This window comes from Somniosus microcephalus, chromosome 4, assembly GCF_052327205.1.
Source record: "Somniosus microcephalus isolate GS21.2 chromosome 4, FLI_Smic_1.0, whole genome shotgun sequence".
NCBI classification, from domain to species: Eukaryota; Metazoa; Chordata; class Chondrichthyes; order Squaliformes; family Somniosidae; genus Somniosus; species Somniosus microcephalus.
The window spans coordinates 176,770,262-176,789,238 of NC_140990.1; the positions used below are offsets into that span (position 1 = coordinate 176,770,262).

At 44.2% G+C, this 18,977-nt stretch overlaps 1 protein-coding gene across 1 annotated transcript in view; it reads right to left on the bottom strand.

Moving 5' to 3' along the window:
- LOC147120012 (neurobeachin-like protein 1) overlaps positions 1 to 18,545 on the bottom strand; it is a 71,509-nt gene extending 52,964 nt beyond the window's left edge. The window contains exons 1-7 of the mRNA XM_085985503.1: positions 18,320 to 18,545; positions 10,845 to 10,973; positions 9,045 to 9,350; positions 8,740 to 8,889; positions 6,844 to 7,001; positions 5,490 to 5,614; positions 1,354 to 1,474 (exon numbers count right to left, since the gene is read on the bottom strand). Coding sequence (XP_085841629.1) covers positions 1,354 to 1,474; positions 5,490 to 5,614; positions 6,844 to 7,001; positions 8,740 to 8,889; positions 9,045 to 9,350; positions 10,845 to 10,973; positions 18,320 to 18,505 — 1,175 coding nt within the window. The 5' untranslated portion in view covers positions 18,506 to 18,545. The remainder of the gene's footprint in view (positions 1 to 1,353; positions 1,475 to 5,489; positions 5,615 to 6,843; positions 7,002 to 8,739; positions 8,890 to 9,044; positions 9,351 to 10,844; positions 10,974 to 18,319) is intronic.
- Between the last annotated feature and the right edge of the window lie 432 nt (positions 18,546 to 18,977).

Below are 18,977 nucleotides of genomic sequence, written 5' to 3' on the forward strand. Positions count from 1 at the left end.
TGGAGTTAAGGCAGAAGATCAGCCATGATCTCATTGAATGGTGGAGCAGGCTCGAAGGGCTGAATGGCCTACTCCTGCTCCTATTTCTTACGTTCTTATGTTCTTAAATGGCAAAAGAACCAGAGGGAGAGGATGAGAGGTTTTTTTTGCCATGAAAGGGTGGTGGAAGCAGATTCAATAATAACTTTCAAAAGGAAATTGGATAAATATTTGAACAGGAAATATTTGCAGGGCTATGGGGAAAGAGCAGAGGTGTGGGACTAATTGGATAGCTCTTTCAAAGAGCCGGCACAGGCACAATGGCCTCCTTTTGTGCTGAGTGATTCTATGATTATTCCAGTCAGACTATTCAACTGGGATAAAGCCCAACATTCTCAACCTGTTGCTGGCTGACCATAAGATGCTACTGACGGCCATGGAGAAATAAATCTCTCGTTCACATCTTGTGCTGAGCAGCTGATGAGAAATATGCAAAATGCGATTTTGAAAATGTGACGAAGGAAGTAGTGAAATCTCTGGTCGGGATATTAAGAGTTCGGAACAGGCTCAATGGGCTGAATGGCCTCTCCTGTTCCTATGCAAGGATTTAATATGATAACAGTGAGAAAATAGATTTTAACACGTGCCATTTCTGTGGCACTGAAAAGGTGGCGGTGTTGTCAAATGGTATAAACCCTTGCTATCAGCAGGTGGTGATGTTTCATGTTGTACAGTGATATTGGACAGTTGAATAAAGTATGAAACTTTTGCACGGGCATTACCGATCCCTGAACGAAGTGACAATTTTTAAACAAATTCTTGCAATTTTCAGAGCACAATTTAAAAACACGATTTATGTTAGGTTCTACAGTCTTCAATCAATCGACAAGTCACTCTAATGCTAAATTTCACTGTAAATTAAGGTTAAGGAATAACGTGTTGCAATTATTGCAAGTTTAATCAAGATAATTCATAGTGGATGACTTGAAAACGGGTATATATCTACCATGGCATCAAGTGTGTGGTATATCACATTTAGTTGTCATTAATTTTGAAAGGTTTCTCAGCAGAGAGGAGCACGAGTGTCATTGAAAACAGGCGAGATTTCTGGTTGCAGAATTATTTGATAAAAGCAGAATAAGACAAGAATGTTTATTTATCTTAAGGGGATTAAGATAGATGTTTCATCTATCTTTTTCAGATATTCTGTTACGATTGTACAACCTGCTTTCAGCATCTCACAAATTGTATCGAGGATCTCAGATCTTTACCATTTCAATCACGCATAGGTTTTTATAGCATTTTTTGGGGTGGGGGGATTTAGGTCAATATACTGAAGTTAAGTCGCCCATTCCCAGACAAACCAGTACTTACATGTTACTGAGCACACTTAGATCTTCATCAGCCAATCGATCATCCTCCAAGTCATTGACCTTGGCCTGTTTCACTGCTTCCAGCAGCAAGGAATCATTGGATGGTGCAGTCTGCTGGACCCCTGTAGAGATGCAGAACAGCCTGGGTTTAGCAGGGGAGAGATAACCTGGGGGGGAACTCTATTTCAGAAGGCATTATCTAGAGAGCTCCCTGGCGGATGGCACGTTTCCTTCAGAGGGAGAGGAGGGAAAAGCAGAGCGAGCTCTCAAGCCCACAGGAACAGAGTGGCTAAGACAGATGCCATGGAACAGGACAGTCCCTCACTTGGTTGGAATGGAAAACAAAGGGAGCAGAAGTATGAGTCACTGGGGCGGTCTTCAGTTCTGTGCGGACATTTTTCAGGCTTCGTTTGAATCAGGAGTTGAGTATCAGTACTAGTGTTTCACTACTAGAAATAATTTGAACTTCAGTCTCAGTTCTGGAACTTGAGGTTTAATCTTATTTTGTTTAGAGTGGGAAGAAATTTAATTTTAGCTAGGCTCTTTTGTACCCGAGTTTTAAATCATATTTTAAATCAATTCTTGAAACAATTTTTGGCCAAAAAACTTAGTTTTTCTTCTCTGCATTTTCCTTCCGGTCTTTTCAGAATTTCCCCCCCCCCCCCCCCCCACAATTTGTGCTTTGAAAATGTCCTATTTGTTGTCTCATTTCTCACACAGTTCACAAGGTCACAAGAAATAACAAAAGGGCTTGGATAATTACTCAGATTCTATTTGTCATTTACAATTACTGGCTTCTACTCCAAAAGCTGTGGACTGTCATTTTAAAAATAATGCTCATTTTACCTCAAAGTTTACTCTTATTTTTAGTCCAAAGAAAAGAACTTAATTTTACTTTCCGTAATTAAGCATTTTAGTCGATGGCTATTCCCTTGACAGTCAACAAAACATTAGCTGAAATCACAGAAACATACAGGACAGAAGGGGTCATTCGGCCCATCGTGCCAGCTCTTTGAAAGAGCTATCCAATTAGTCCCACTTCCTATAGCCCTGCAATTGATATCCAATTCCCCTTTGAAAGTTATTATTGAATCTGCTTCCATCACCCTCTCAGGCAGTGCATTCCAGATCATAACAACTCACTGCTTAAAATAATTTCTCATCTCCCCCGGCTTTTTTGCCAATATCTTAAATCTGTGTCCTCTGGTTACCAACCCTCCTGCCAGTAGAAACAGTTTCTCCCTATCTACTCTCATCAAAACCGTTCATGATTTTGAACACCTCTATTAAATCTCCTTTTAACCTTCTCTGCGTGAAGGCGACCAATCCCAGCTTTTCCAGTCTCTCCGCGTAACTGAAGTCCCTCATCCCTGATACCATTCTAGTAAATCTCCTCTGCACCCTCGCCAAGGCCTTGACATCCTTCCTAAAGTGTGGTGCACAGAATTAGGCACAATACCCCAGTTGAGTCCTAACCAGTGATTTATAAAGGCTTAGCATAACTTGATTTTGTACTCTATGCTTCCATTTATAAAGCCAGGGATTAAATATGCTTTTAGAACAGCTTTTTCAACTTGACCTCCCATCTTCAAAAATGTGTGTAAGTGAACCCCCAGGTCCCTCTGTTCCTGCACCCCCTTTAAAATTATATCATTTAGTTTATAATGTCTTGCGGGGGGTGACTGTAGTACACTGTGTGCTCAGTGCATCAATTAGGCGGAAATCCAAGTCATCCTGTACAATCATCACTGCCTTGCGCAATATTTCAAACAAATTATATCCATACAGCCGGAGGGTTTAACTTAATGAAAATAACAATCAAGCATTGCTAATAGCAATATCTGAAATCAGAGAAGACTAGACGTACAAGAGTCATCCTTTAGTAATGATACAATCAGCAGCATCTGCAATCATAGAATACTTGTACAATAACCATCCTTGTGTTGCACAGCTTGCACAAGGCGCAGCCTCGATCTGCCAAAACCCTTGCTGTGCCACAGATGCTCATTTCCAACAGTGGCGCACAGCTGAGTGGGTCACACGGTCAGTGAACTCCCATAATAGCGCTTCTCTCTATTTGTGATCATTTATTCCCAACCGTTTTTCACCATTCAGACATGATACTGTTTGCTGTCTGTTTTCCCAATCAATCTTTTGATGCAAGAATGTGATTTTTTAAAAATTGGGTGCGTGGTTTGCCAAACCATTCTTTTCTGATACGGCAGCAAAACCTTGGATTTTAGTTTACATATTGTCACCTAACAATGATCGGAAGATGGGCACAGTTTCCAAGATTTTACTCCCCTTTATCTGTTATGCTCAGCACCTATCTTTCTTGTACAGTGTTTTTAAATATGTGAGGAACACTATAGAAACTCTGCTTAGTTGTACTTGGCAGATTCTTCAACAGACTTCAATGTTACTATTGTTTTTCAGCAGTTATTTAAGTTAAAACATTATTTTCATGCACCCGTGATACTTGGAGTCAAAATGTATAAAAATTAAGTGGGGGCAGGCAGGAGTAGTAACCCTGCAACCCTGACATTTTGTGAAATCACACGAACAGCCAGACTGGATGGCCCATCAGATGATTATTTATTATCTCCAGCTCCAGTGGAGAAAGCAAATGATGCACAGCACCACAAGGCATGTACAACGGCGGGGCAAAGGCAGAGAGGATGCACGATGCCAGAGTCAGCAGAATAGAACATTGGAGGAGGTTTGTGAGATAGGGAGGGGAAGGACCATGAAGGGATTGAAACAGGGGGATGAGGATCTTAAATTTGAAGCGTTGAGGTAAAGGGAGCTAATGGAGGTCAGCAAGGACAGGAATGATAAGTGAGCAGGACATGGTGTGGGATAGAATACAGGCAGAGTTTTGGATGAGCTAAAGTTTACAAAAGGTGGTGGGATGGGAAACCAGCCATTGGAGATCGAGGCTATAGATGGCACAGGCATGGATGAGGGTTTCAACGGCAGGTGTGTTGAGGTCAGGGTGGAGAGCCAACTCAGAGGACCGTCCAATTGAGTGAGTTGCCTTGCCTTGCAGCCCAGGTGAACAAGGACATTCGCAGGACACCAGCAAGACATGGGCTTCCTTAAAGGAACTGACAAGAACTATCTTAGCGTGTGGCCATTTTAAATTCTAGCCAAGTTAGCTCCTAATATTTTGAGTGTTATGGGGAAACCAAAACACACTTTAGTGGGGGGGGGGGGGGGGGGGGAATTGGGTTGCTTTACGCCTCCCGTTAGCGCCCCGGGGCGCTAACGGAGTGCCAAGCACCTCATGCCCGGTGCTGCTAACGCCTCCCGCGAAATTCAGCGGGAGGTTAGCAGCGGCAGTAGCCAGTAGCGCCCCACGGCGCTGCGCCTCAGGCAATGAAGTGCCTCGACCACAAACTTGGCTTGCATCCCCTGACCTATCACCGGACGCTATGTCTGACAGGGTTGGGGTGCCGTGTTTGCGGCCGGGGCGGCGCTAATTAAAAGGCAGGAGCTGATCGGCCATTTATTTTGGGACGCCTACCAGCACCTGCCCCCTCTCGCCTCCTCCTGCGGGGTGCCGGCCGCGATTGGTCAGCCCGGCACTCCTCTCGAGTGCTGGGTTCTTTTGCCGGCACCCCATTCCCCAGTGGTCCAGCAGGGCCCCAGTGCGTGCTGCGCTAGGCCCCTCCCCTTTAATCAGGGAAGGGAAGCCTGTAGTACTGCGGCGCTACTGCACGTAGCACCGCGATAATCAATGGGAACGGCCCAATGAGGGAGGAGGAGCACTTCCAGTAGCGCCCCGCCTCCTGCTTGGTCTGCTACCAGTGATTTTTGGGCGCGGGGCGCTAACTTTTTTGGGTGCTAAAAGTAGCGCCCTGGCGAAGTTAGCGCCCCAAAAGCGGCGCGATCCAATTTTTCCCCCTTGGTCTAGTCTGGTCCACAGTGCATGCATTTTTAAAAATGCAATATCCACTTGTACAGAAACAACAGGGGCTGCTGGGAACCTGATCTTTATAGCAAGAAAGCAGCTTATAGTGGATCTGAACCTGTACGTGAGACCACTTTCCAAAGGTCCAGTAGTTCATTTAGTACCACTGGTTCATATTATATGCATCAATATTAAACTGAGCCCCAACTGGTCCAGGCACTCACCAAGGTTGTCACGCAGTGCGCTTGCATCGGTATGTGGGTCAAAGTTGTAGTCCTGGACCAGCTTAAGCCTCATGCGGGAATAGTTTTCCACACTGGACAACTTCCAGCGCATAGAATCCGGTTTTCTGTCAAGAGAAACAAGAGCAAAGGATCCATTAAATCAGATACTGACTCAGTACCCAAAGCTAAAACCCAACAACATGCATTTATATAATGCCTTTACAATAGAGAATGTTCCAAAGTACTCCACACAGGCATGATCAACAAAATTGGACACCAAGTAAGAGAAGTGACCAAAAGCTTGCTCAAAGAGATGGGTTTTAAGGAGAGTTTTAAAGGAGGAAAGGGAGGTGGAGAGGCAGAAGAGCTAATGGGCAGAATTCCAGAGTTTAGGGCCATAGCAGCTGAAGGCCCATCTGCCAATGGTGGGGCACAGCCAGCGAGGAATGCACAAGAGGTCAGAGTCAAAAGAATGAAAAATGGAAATGGGGTGGGGGGATTGTAGCGCTGGAGTTTAAGCGATAGGGAGGGAAGAGGCCACATTGGGATTTAAACATGAGGATCAGAATTTCAAATTTGAAGTGTTGGGTTTAAGGGGAGCAAATAGAAGTCAGCAAGGACAGGGGTGATGAGTGAGAGGGACTTGGTGCGGATAGAATGCAGGCAGAGTTTTGGATGAGCTGAAGTTTACAAAAGGTGGAGGATTGGATGCCAGCCAGGAATGCATTGGAGAAATTGAGCCTAGATTACGAGCTCAGATCGGTGGAGTGGGACTTGAACCCACAACCTTCTGACTTAGAGTTGAGAGTGTTACCATCGAGTATTGCCCATGGAGCCACGGCCGACACCTTGGAGCTTGGCACAGGTAAATGTGGTCCAGCAAGATCTGGTGATGCAAACCCCCAAACAATGTTGGTTTTGTTTCAAATCCGCTGTATATTTAACATTAATTGGCTTCAGTGGGACAAAGCAAATAACTAACTGCCCAATTAAATAAAATGGGCTAGCACCAGAAAACAACAATGACCAGCTGGTAGCTAAAACCCCAACTGGTTTACTAATGTCCTCAGTGAAGGGAACCTGCCACCCCTACCAAGTCTGGCCTTGGCGTGATAGCAGCCCCACACCATGTTCATTGACTTGATGCCCTCTGCAGTGTGCCATTAGCAAGCCATTCAAGTCAAGGCAACTAGTGAGGAGAAATCAATGGGAGCTTTCCAGTGTTATCCACACCCAGGAACAAATAAAACAAAAAGTGTCAATCCAGAGTCATAAAACCTTCAAATCCTGTTAGGATATCGAGTTCACAGAACAGAACTTTGTCGTGTCACTGAGATCGCTGTAAGTCACGTACTTATCAGCCCACGGTCCTCGCTCACAGGTTAGATAGTGCTGGGCCACCTTCCACTGTCTCAGTGTTGCTGTGTGTTGGCTGTTGAGCTGTTTCAACATGCTGTTATAACGCAGGTTCTCCTGTCTGGCTTTGCGGGTGAATGGTTCAACAAAAAACTCCTGGCACCGAGACAAAGCAAAGAAAAGGTCATTAAAACGTAGGAAGTTCTTCACGAAATAACGATTAACACATGGAGTGAGCAAGGTAGTGGAGGCAAAACTCTGGAATCATACATTTTGATGCTGTGATATGGGGGTGAGGGGCCGGGGAAGGGACTGTAGGTTCTTCTGGAAGTCCGAGTAGGATAGGTTGAATAATCGTCTACATCCATATCTATCTTGTTATTTATAATTTCATATATGCAGAATTCGTTATATATTACAGAAAATAATAATTTTGTTGATCTATTCTAAGTTTGTTTATTTAGGCGCTCAATTTTATGGACAAATATTTGGACATCTCCGTCACCGTATTGAGAATCATACAGCACAAGGAGGCCCTTCGGCCCATTGTGCCTGTGCCGGCTCTTTGAAAGAGCTATCCAATTAGTTCCATTCCCCTGCTCGTTCCCCATAGCACTGCAAATTTTTCCTTTTCCGGTATATATCAATTCCCTTTTGAAAGGTACTATCGAATCTGCTTTCACCAACCTTTCTGGCAGTGCATTGCAGATCATAACAACTCGCTGCGTAGAAAAAATTCTCATCTCCCCCCAGGCTTCTTTGCCAATTATCTTAAATCTGTTTCCTCTGGTTACCAGCCTCCTTGCAAATGGAAACAGTTTAAGGTTCTGGTGTGCTGAGACCATGGACACTCAAAGTAAAATGTATCTTAACAGACAATGACAAGATGCACATTTTAATAATAAACCAGGGGACTTAATGGTGCATTGGGCTAGCACAGTCATTCACTTTTGGGACTGTGGTTTCAATCCAGCCCTGATAGAAAGGACAAAGTCACCTCTCGGCTGGTCATAAACATCCTGCATGCCAGATCTCCCATTCCTGATCAGAATCCAGAGACGTCTGCCAGAAGCGCATGCAAACAGATGCCAAGCAAGGACAGATTCAGACTCTGCTATGGTAGCCCTACTATTGAACAACCCACCAATCCCCAAGTGTCCAAGGTCGCACAACAACAACAACTTGCATTTATATAGCACTTTTAATGTAGTAAAATTAAAGGCGCTTCACAGGAGCATTAACAGACAAACATTGACACCGGGACACACAAGAAGATATTGGACAATTTTAAGGAGCGTCGAGGAGGAGAGAGTAGTGGGGAGGTTTATGCAGGGAATTCCAGAGCTTTGGGCCTAGACAGCTGAAGACATAGCCGTCAATGGTGGGTTGAAGGAAATCGGGGATGCACAAGAGGTCAGAATTGGAGAACGCAATGTTTGGAGAGTTGTAGAGTTGGAGGAGGTTACAGTGATAAGAAGGGGCGAGGCCATGGACGGATTTGAACACAAGGATGAGAATTTTAAATTCGAGTCGGTGCTGGACCGGGAGCCAATGTAGGTCAACATGCACACACAGAATTGTTGGCTGGTGGAGGCAGCAGAGGGTTGCAGCCTGTGGATCTATAGTCCGACATGGTTCACTGCCCTCAGGTTAGAGCGGAGGAACTTGGCAGCTAATACACTGCCCTTCCAGCAGAGGGAGACAAAGCTCTGACAAACCTCCCAGAATTTCATTACGTTTCAAGGATGACGAAGTGGCTGCCCAGGATTGAGAGGTCCCATCTTTGCTGCGACTTCCAGTTTTCCCTTTCAAGATGGAAAAAGCACGTGGAAAAGACAGAACAGGAAGAGATTTTGTTGTTGTTGTTGACGGTTTGCACATTCCACCCACCCACCTGGAACTTGAGCTTGCTTTCTCCTTTCTCCCGATCTCTCTTGTGCAAATTCACCATCATAGTTTCGTAACATTCCTTCCAGAAGATTGCCATGCGCTCGTGGCCTTTGCTGAATGTTTCCACTTCATATTGCTTCATCGAAGGAATAATCTGGAAACAAAGACAAAGTCACAAGGGCTCACAATGACACATACCTCATCTTTTCCAAATGACCAACTCAAACTAGGAGGGAAAAAAAAACTCTGGCAGAGAATGTTGGTCTGCTAACGAACAATGGGTTACGAAACAAAAATGATGCTACGTACATATTTGTCAATGTAAACACGCCATTCGTTGGATCCGCAGTACTCCTGAAAGTCCTCAAAGAAAGAAGGACTTCCATTGCTTTGCGGCAGAGCTGGCAAGTGCAGATTCATGTACAGCAGCTCGTAGATTTTGGACACCAAAGTCCGTATGATCGGGATCAGGAAGGAGTAGGTTTCGGTTCTCTCCCTGATGGATTTGGTCAGGGTTTCCTCCAGCTTCCCCAAGAGGAAACAAGCTTCATCTCGGTTGACTATCTCTTTTGTCTGTAGTATAGTGTTGAGTTTCGCTGCGGCCATGGCACACACCTGATATTACAAAAAAGAGTGGCTTCTGATTAGTTAGAAATATCATAGAAACATAGAAGATAGGAGCAGGAGTAGGCCATTCGGCCCCTCGCGCCTGCTCCGCCATTCAATGAGATCATGGCTGATCATCCAATTTCAGTACCCTGTCCCTGCCTTCACCCAACATCCCTTGATCCCTTTAGCCTTAAGAAATATATCCAACTCCTTCTTGAATATATTTAATGAATTGGCCTCCACTGCCTTCTGTGGTAGAAAATTCCACAGACTCACCACTCTCTGGGTGAAGAAATTCCTCCTCATCTCTGTCCTAAATGGCTTACCCCTTATCCTTAGACTGTGACCCCTGGTTCTGGACTCCCCGACCATCGGGAACATCCTTCCTGCATCCAGTCTGTCCAGTCCTGTTAGAATTTTATAAGTTTCAATGAGATCCCCTCTCATTCTTCTAAACTCCAGTGAGTATAAGCTCAATCGACCCAATCTCTCCTCATACGTTATTCCTGCCATCCCAGGTATCAGTCTGGTGAATCTTCGCTGCACTCCCTCCATGGCAAGAACATCCTTCCTCAGATAAGGCGACCAAAACTGCACACAATACTCAAGGTGTGGTCTCACCAAGGCCCTGCACAACTGCAGCAAGACATCCTTGTTCTTGTACTCGAACCCTCTCGCTACGAAGGCCAACATACCATTTGCCTTCTTAACCGCCTGCTGCACCTGCATGCTTACTTTCAGCGACTGGTGCACAAGGACACCCAACACAAAACACTACAGACAGTATCTCGCATGCTTCTTTTTACCTACTTACACTGATAGTAATAGACACTAAGCAACAGATTTAAACAAGGAAAAATAATAAAAATTGATAGGTAACAAAGTTATGATCAATTTAAACTTGCAGACAGATTAAAGATGGCTTGTGTTCAACCCAGAGTGCTGTGAATTCTACAGATAGTGACAATATGACAACAGTTGCTAGTTTTTAGAAAGACTCATTTATACAGCACCTTTCATGATCTCAGGACGTCCCAAAGCACTTTAGAAGCAATGAAGTTCTTTTGAACTGTAATCACTGTTGTAATGTAGGAAACGCAGCAGCTAATTTGCACACAGCAAGGTCCCACAAACAGCAATATGATAATGACCAGATAATCTGTTTTTAGTGGTGTTGGTTGAGGGATAAATATTGGCCAGGACACCGGGGAGACTCCTCTGCTCCTCTTTGAAATAGTGCCATGGGATTTTTTACATCCATCCAAGAGGACAGAGGGAGCCTCGGTTTAACGTCCCATCAGAAAGACAGCACCTCTGATAGTGAAGCACTCCCTCTGTACTGCACTGGAATGTCAACCTAGATTTTATGTTCAAGTCTATGGAGTGAGACTCAAACACACAACTTTCTGACGCAGAGGCGAGTGCGCTACCAACTGAGCGATGGCTTACGAATAGAACAATTAAGTATTTTCGGTGGGGCTAGTGATCTCTGCCTAGTACCTGTATGTTATCTTGTGCAATAAACCCGAGGAGAAGCCGCACTCCAAGCTGGGACAGTTGCATCCACTCTGATCCGGATGAGTACCACACCATCAGGCTATCCATTAGTGTCACCATCTCCTCCAATACCTGTATAAAAGGAATGAAAATCACAGCGTTATAATGCAGGATGAACAGAAGGTGAACTCTTTATTTAAATCTGGTGTAACTGAAACTACACCCGAATGAATATTATATTTAGCTTACTGGTTAATCAAGAACCTCTGGGTGTATTTAATCCCTATGCTCTTCCAAGGAAGTCACCATAAATCATCTTAGAAAGTTATGTTCATGAAAATCAAGTTTCATTGTAAATCTGTGCTGTCCATCCATTGGCTCTTTTCCATCAACTCAGGGATTTCCCTGGGTACCACACACTCTCCAACTGTACTTTGTATCATCCAACCTATTGCTACAGATTCTACTCTCTAGTCACCAACTGCCTTCAGTTTACAAACAATCTCAGGACGTTTTTCATCTTATAATACAGCTGTTGAATCATTACATATTGATCTCCATGCCATTTAATAGGTTAATAAATATCCTTTTTCTTTCAATGTTATTTTGAAGAGAAACTTCCTTCGTGCCTCTAAGAAATTGAATCAACTGTCAACACTTCTCACCTTTGGTGACTCCACCCTGGGCCTTTATTGACATCCCTGGTCTCAGTATCTCCTCGGATCTCAAATACACCTTGCACATCTCCTCCACTGATAAAGCTGCCTCCCTCTTTTATGCCAAACACTTTTTTTTAAACCTCTTAATGCTCTAAAAAGCCCAAGTCTGCTCAAGTCTTAATACTGCTCTAATAACTGGAGAAGCTCTAACACACACTTACATTTCCAGGCAGGATAAAAGAAACAATCTGTCTTGTAAGCAATTCAACTCTCACCTTTAACCTCTAACTTCCATCTCTCTATTGCAAGCTTCATCTCTAACTGATCCACTGTACCAAAATCATTGCTCCTCTAAACTCACTTATCATGATCTGCCTTAGCTCCAAATATGGAACCCAAATGCTCTTCCTCCTTAATGCATTCTGTTAAAGTTAAGATCCCTTCATAGAAACATAGAACATAGAAGATAGGAGCAGGAGCAGGCCATTCGGCCCCTCGAGCCTGCTCCGCCATTCAATGAGATCAGGGCTGATCATCCAAACTCAGTACCCTGTCCCTGCCTTCGCCCCATATCCCTTGATCCCTTTAATAGAAACATAGAAGATAGGAAGAGTAGGCCATTCGGCTATGGTGGCCCTATGGTCTCCTGCTCTAACCCAATCTTTCCAAGGACCCAAAACTGTGCTGCTACTTACCTCCCTCAGTCTTCCCTTCTTCCTACAATATGCAAACTTTTAAACCATAAACTTGGTGTCGAATAAACACCATTGCCAGAATGATCCTACTCTTTTGAACCTTGGTGATTACTGCACTGTGGAACTTGTCCCTTCACCAATGCCGTTTAATAATAAGACTCCTAGAAAGGTTTTAAAAGATGTAGAGAGATGTTTAAAGTTTGGGTTTGATTTTTTTACTGGGTTTTTTTTGGTTGAAATCCCCTTCCTGTTTAAAGTCTCTCCTCTCACAATTCGTTGGGCAAAATTGGTGGATGTGTAACCTACTCTCGGGCTCCTGGCACTGCTGTTTTCAAGAGGTTGCTGAAAAATTCACAAGGACAGAATCACACAGCAATGAAGGAAGCCATATGATGATACAAAACTGGGTGGGAATGTAAGTTGTGAGGAGGATGCAAAGAGGCTGCAAAGCCAGGTGAGTGGGCAAGAACATGGCAGATGGAATATCATGTGGAGAAACGTGAAGTTATCGACTTTGGTAGGAAAAATAGAAAAGCAGAATATTTTTTAAATCGTGAGAGAGTGGGAAATGTTGGTGTACAGAGGGACTTGAGTGTCCTTGTACACGAATCACTGAAAGTTAACATGCAGGTACAGCAAGCAATTAGGAAAGCAAATGGTATGTTGGGCCTTTATTACAAAGGGATTGGAGTATAAGAGTAAAGATATCTTACTGCAATTATATAGGGCCCTGGTGAGACCAAACCTGGAGTATTGTGTACAGTTTTGGTCACCTTACCTAAGGAAGGATATACTTGCCTGAGAGGGAGTGCAAGGAAGGTTCACCAGACCGATTCCTGGGAGGGGGGGGATTGTTCTAAGAGGAGAAATTGAGGAGACTAGGCCTGTATTCCCTAGAGTTTAGAGGAATGAGAGGTGGTCTCATTGAAACATATAAAATTCTTACAGGGCTTGACAGGGTAGATGCAGGGAGGATGTTTCCTCTGGCTGGGGAGTCTAGAACCAGGGTCACAGTCTCAGAATAAGGGGTCAGCCATTTAGGACGGAGATGAGGAGAAATTTCTTCACTCAAAAGGTTGTGAATCTTTGGAATTCTCTACCCCAGAGAACTGTGGATGCTCAGTCGTTAAGTATATTCAAGACAGAGATCGATAGATTTTTGGATATTAAGGAAATTAAAGGATACGGAGATAGTGCAGGAAGGTGGAGTGGAGGTATAAGATCAGCCCTGATCTTACTGAATGGCTGAGTAAGCTCGAAGGGCCGAATGGCCTACTTCTGTTCCTGCTCCAATTTCTTATGTTATGTTCTTATATGGCCCATAGTGCCTGTGCCGGATCTCTGAAAGAGCTACCCAATTAATTTGGACATCCCCCTCTCAAACAGATACACCACTTTGAGTACTGTTGGGGGGGATGGCTTATCAGAGGAAGCAGCAGCCAACTTCCTGGCACCAGGGGTGGCTCTGCTGCACAGGACGGGAGGAAAAAGAGGGGTAGAGCTACAGTAATAGGGGATTCTATTGTAAGGGGACTAGATAGGCGTTTCTGCGGCCACAAACGAGACTCCAGGATGGTGTGTTGCCTCCCTGGTGCAAGGATGTCTCAGAGCGGCTGCAGAACATCTTGGAAGGGGAGGGTGAACAGCCAGTTGTCGTGGTGCATATAGGTACCAACGATATAGGTAAAAAGCGGGATGAGGTCCTAAAAGCTGAATATAGGGAGTTAGGAAGTAAATTAAAAAATAGGACCTCAAAGGTAGTAATCTCAGGATTGCTACCAGTGCCACATGCTAGTCAGAGTAGAAATAGAAGGATATTTCAGATGAATACATGGCTAGAGCAATGGTGCGAGGGGGAGGGATTCAAATTCCTGGGACATTGGAACCGGTTCTGGGGGAGGTGGGACCAGTTCAAACCGGACGGTTTGCACCTGGGCCGGGCCGGGACCGATGTCCTAGGGGGAGTGTTTGCTAGTGCTCTGGGGGAGGGTTTAAACTAAAATGGCAGGGGGTTGGGGACCTGAGCAGGGAGACAGAGGAAAGGTAAACAAGGATAGAAGCAAAAGATAGGAAGGAGAAAAACAAAACTGGCAGTCAGAGAAATCAACGGTTTAAATCAAACATGGCCACAGTAAATAATAATTCTAATAGTCTAAGAGCATTAAAAAAAAAAGCCTGAACGCTTTGTGTCTTAATGCGAGGAGCATTTGTAATAAGGTGGATTAATTAGCTGCGCAAATAGAGGTAAACGAATATGATTTGATTGGGATTACGGAAACATGGCTCCAGGGTGGCCAAGGCTGGGAACTCAACATCCAGGGGTACTCAATATTCAGGAAAGATAGGCAAAAAGGAAAGGGAGGTGGGGTAGCATTGCTGGTTAAAGAAGGGATTAACACAATTGTAAGGAAGGATATTAGGTCTGATGATGTGGAATCTGTATGGGTAGAACTGAGAAATACCAAGGGGCAGAAAACTTTAGTGGGAGTGGTATATAGACCTCCAAACAGTAATACGGAGGTTGGGGATGGCATTAAAAGGGAAATTAGAGAAGCGTGCAATAAGGGCACAGCAGTTATCATGCGTGACTTTAATCTACATATAGATTGGGCTAACCAAATTAGTAACAATACTGTGGAGGAGGAATTCCTGGAGTGTTTACGGGATGGTTTCCTGGACCAATATGTCGAGGAACCAACCAGAGATCAGGCCATCTTAGACTGGGTATTATGTAACGAGAAAGGATTAATAGCAATCATGTTGTACGAGGCCCCTTGGGTCGGAGCGATCATAATATGATCGAATTCTTCATTAAGATGGAGAATGAAGTAGTTGACTCAGAGACTAGGGTCCTGAATTTAAATAAAGGAAACTACGATGGTCTGAGGCGCGAGTTGGGTAGGATTGATTGGGGAATGTCACTCAAAGGGTTGACAGTGGATAGGCAATGGCAAAAATTCAAAGACCGCATGGATGAACTACAGAATTTGTTAATCCCAGTTTGGCATAAAAATAAAACAAAAAAGGTGACTCAACCATGGCTAACAAAGGAAATTAGGGATAGCATGAGATGCAAGGAGAGGACATATAAATTGGCCAGAAAAAGCAGCAAACCTGAGGATTGGGAGCAGTTTAGGATTCAACAAAGGAGGACAAAGGGATTAATTAAGAAGGGGAAAATAGAATATGAGAGTAAGCTTGCAGGCAACATAAAAACTGACTGTAAAAGCTTTTATAGATATGTGAAGAGAAAAAGATTGGTGAAGTCAAGCGTAGGTCCCTTGCAGTCAGAATCAGGGGAATTTATAATGGGGAACAAAGAAATGGCAGACCAATTAAATACATATTTTGGTTCTGTCTTCACAGAGGAGGTCACAAATAACCTCCCAGAGATGTCGGGGAACATAGGGTCTGATGAAAGGGAGGAACTGAAAGAAATCAGTATTTGTAGGGAAATGGTGTTAGGGAAATTGATGGGATTGAAGGCCGATAAATCCCCAGGGCCTGATAATCTACATCCTAGGGTACTTAAGGAAGTGGCCCTAGAAATAGTAGATGCATTGCTGATCATCTTCCAACATTTGATGGAATCTGGAACAGTACCCGTGGATTGGCGGGTAGCTAATGTTACCCCACTATTCAAAAAAGGTGGTAGAGAGAAAACGGGGAATTATAAGCCTGACATTGGTAGTGGGGAAAATGCTAGAGTCCATTATAAAAGATGTAATAGCAGAGCACTTGGAAAACAGTGACAGGATCGGACAAAGTCAACATGGATTTACAAAAGGTAAATCGTGCTTGACTAATCTACTGGAATTTTTTGAGGATGTAACTGGTAAAACAGATAAGGGAGAACCAGTGGATGTGGTGTATTTGGACTTTCAGAAGGCTTTCGATAAGGTCCCACATAAGAGATTAGCGTGTAAAGTTAAGGCACATGGGATTGGGGGCAAGATATTGACTTGGATAGAGAACTGGTTGGCAGACAGAAAGCAAAGAGTTGGAATAAACGGGTCTTTTTCCGAGTGGCAGGCAGTGACTAGTGGGGTACCGCAGGGATTGGTCCTTGGACCGCAGCTATTCACAATATATATTAATGATCTAGACAAGGGAACTAGATGTAATATCTCCAAATTTGCAGACGACACAAAGCTGGGTGGGTGTGTGTGCTGTGAGGAGGATGCCGAGAAACTCCAGGATGATTTGGACAGGTTGGGTGATTGGGCAAAAGCATGGCAGATGCAATATAACGTGGATAAATGTAGGTTATCCACTTTGGTGGCAAAAACAGGAAGACAGATTATCTGAATGGCAATAGATTGGGAGAAGGGGGAAGTGCAACGAGACCTGGGTGTCCTTGTGCACCAGTCGCTGAAGGTAAGCATGCAGGTGGTTAAGAAGGCAAATGGTATGTTGGCCTTCGTAGCGAGCGGGTTTGAGTACAGGAACACGGGTGTCTTGCTGCAGTTGTACAGGGCCTTGGTGAGACCACATCTTGAGTACTGTGTGCAGTTTTGGTCGCCTTATCTGAGGGAGGATGTTCTTGCCATGGAAGGAGTTCAGCGAAGATTCACCAGGCTGATACCTGGGATGGCAGGAATGACGTACGAGGAGAGATTGGGTCGATTGGGCTTGTACTCGCTGGAGTTTAGAAGAATGAGAGGGGATCTCATTGAAACTTATAAAATTCTGACAGGACTGGACAGACTAGATGTAGGAAGGATGTTCCCAATGGTCGGGGAGTCCAGAACCAGGGGTCACAGTCTAAGGATAAGGGGTAGGCCATTTAGGACAGAAATAAGGAGGAATTTCTTCACCCAGAGAGTGGTGAACCTGTGGAATTCTGTACCACAGAAGGCAGTAGAGGCCAATACATTAAATATGTTCAAGAAGGAGTTGGGTATATTTCTTAAGGCTAAAGGGATCAAGGGGTATGGGGAGAAAGCAGGGACCGGGTACTGAATTTGGACGATCAGCCATGATCGCATTGAATGGCGGAGCAGGCTCGAGGGGCCGAATGGCCTACTCCTACTCCTATCTTCTATGTTTCTATGTAATTAGAACCACTTCCCTGCTCTCTCCACAAATTTTTCCTTTTCAAGCATATATCCAATTCCCTTTGGAAAGTTACTATTGAATCTGCTTCCACCACCCTTTCAGGCAGTGCATTCCAGATCTGAACAACTCGCTGCATAAAGAATATTCTCCACATCTCCCCTCTGGTTCTTTTGCTAATTATCTCAAATCGGAATCCTCTGGTTGCTGACCCGCCTGCCAAAGGAAACAGTTTCTATCCCATTTACTCTTTCAAAACCCCTCATGATTTTGAACAGCTCTATTAAATCTTCTCATAACCTTCTCTGCTCCAAGGAGAACAATCCCAGCTTCTCCAGTCTCTCCACATAACTGAAGTCCCTCCTCCCTGGTACCATTCTAGTAAATCTCCTCTTCGGCTTCTCAAAGGCCTTGACATCCTTCCTGAAGTGCAATGCCCAGAATTGGACACAATACTCGAGCTCAGGCCTAACCAGTGATTTATAAAGATGTACAATAACTTACATGCTTTTGTACTCTATACCTTTATTAATAAAGCCAAGGATCCCGTATGCTTTTATAACAGCCTTCTCAACTTGTCCTGCCTCCTTCAAAGATTTATGTATGTGAACAAATCTTGTGTAGCATGGAATAATTGCACATTCCCTCCTACAGGGCTAAATCTCTTGTCTGTGCCTTGCTGTCCTGTTTTTGCACGACAGGTAGCAGCCAGGCTTTGACATCATCTTTCAGTTTCATTTAGAACTTTGACAAAATCATACAGTCGCACCACATGCTGGCAATATCAACATGCTGGTCTGCAGAGTGACAGGATACAGAGCTGCATTTATCATCTCAATGTCAGCCGCGTAGGCATTTTCCTAAAGGGAGGAAGAGAACGAGGCAGGCACTTCATGAATTGCTCGCAGTCATTTGTAGAGTAACGTGAAGAAAGGCTTGGCAGCAGGTTGCTGTTTGTCCAAATCGATGGGCAATTCTACATAATACAGGGAAACCTAACAGATGAGTGGAGGATGACCCAAGTATTGCATTAGGAAAGGGCTAAGTACTGCAGCAGGCAGTTATGTACCTTGTCAGTCCACAATGCAGGATTTACCAGCCCCTCAGCCTGTAGGAAGTCCTGAACAATATGCAGTAACCTCACTGCATTCTCAGTATGAACTGGAAGGGCAACTGCTGTTGCCTCTCTGTTGTCAGTCACAGCCCACTCCAATATCTTCTCGAGAAGACTGAAAGAGAAGATGATTTGCATCATAAGGTAGTTTTGGCAGAGTCCCAGTCTCCCTCGAGCCTCTTAACAATGCTAAATCGCACACATATTCTCCAGTATGAAGGGCTCACTTCTAAAACTCTTCAAAAATATTACTGTAAAGAATGTGCCAAATCACTAAATTGCACCATCTCTTTCGCTCCACAACCCCAGAATCTCTCTCCCCTCCACATCCCCAGAATCTCCCTCCCCCTCCCCAAATTCCATAGATTCTAGAAAGGTTCCCGCAGATTGGAAGGTAGCAAATGTAACCCCACTATTTAAGAAAGGAGGGAGGGAGAAAACGGGGAACTACAGACCAGTTAGCCTGACATTAGTAGTAGGGAAAATGCTAGAATCTATTATTAAGGATGTGGTAACAGGGCACTTAGAAAATAATAATAGGATTGGGCAGTCAACACGGATTTATGAAAGGAAAATCATGTTTGAAAAATCTGTGAAGAGTTTTTTGAGGTTG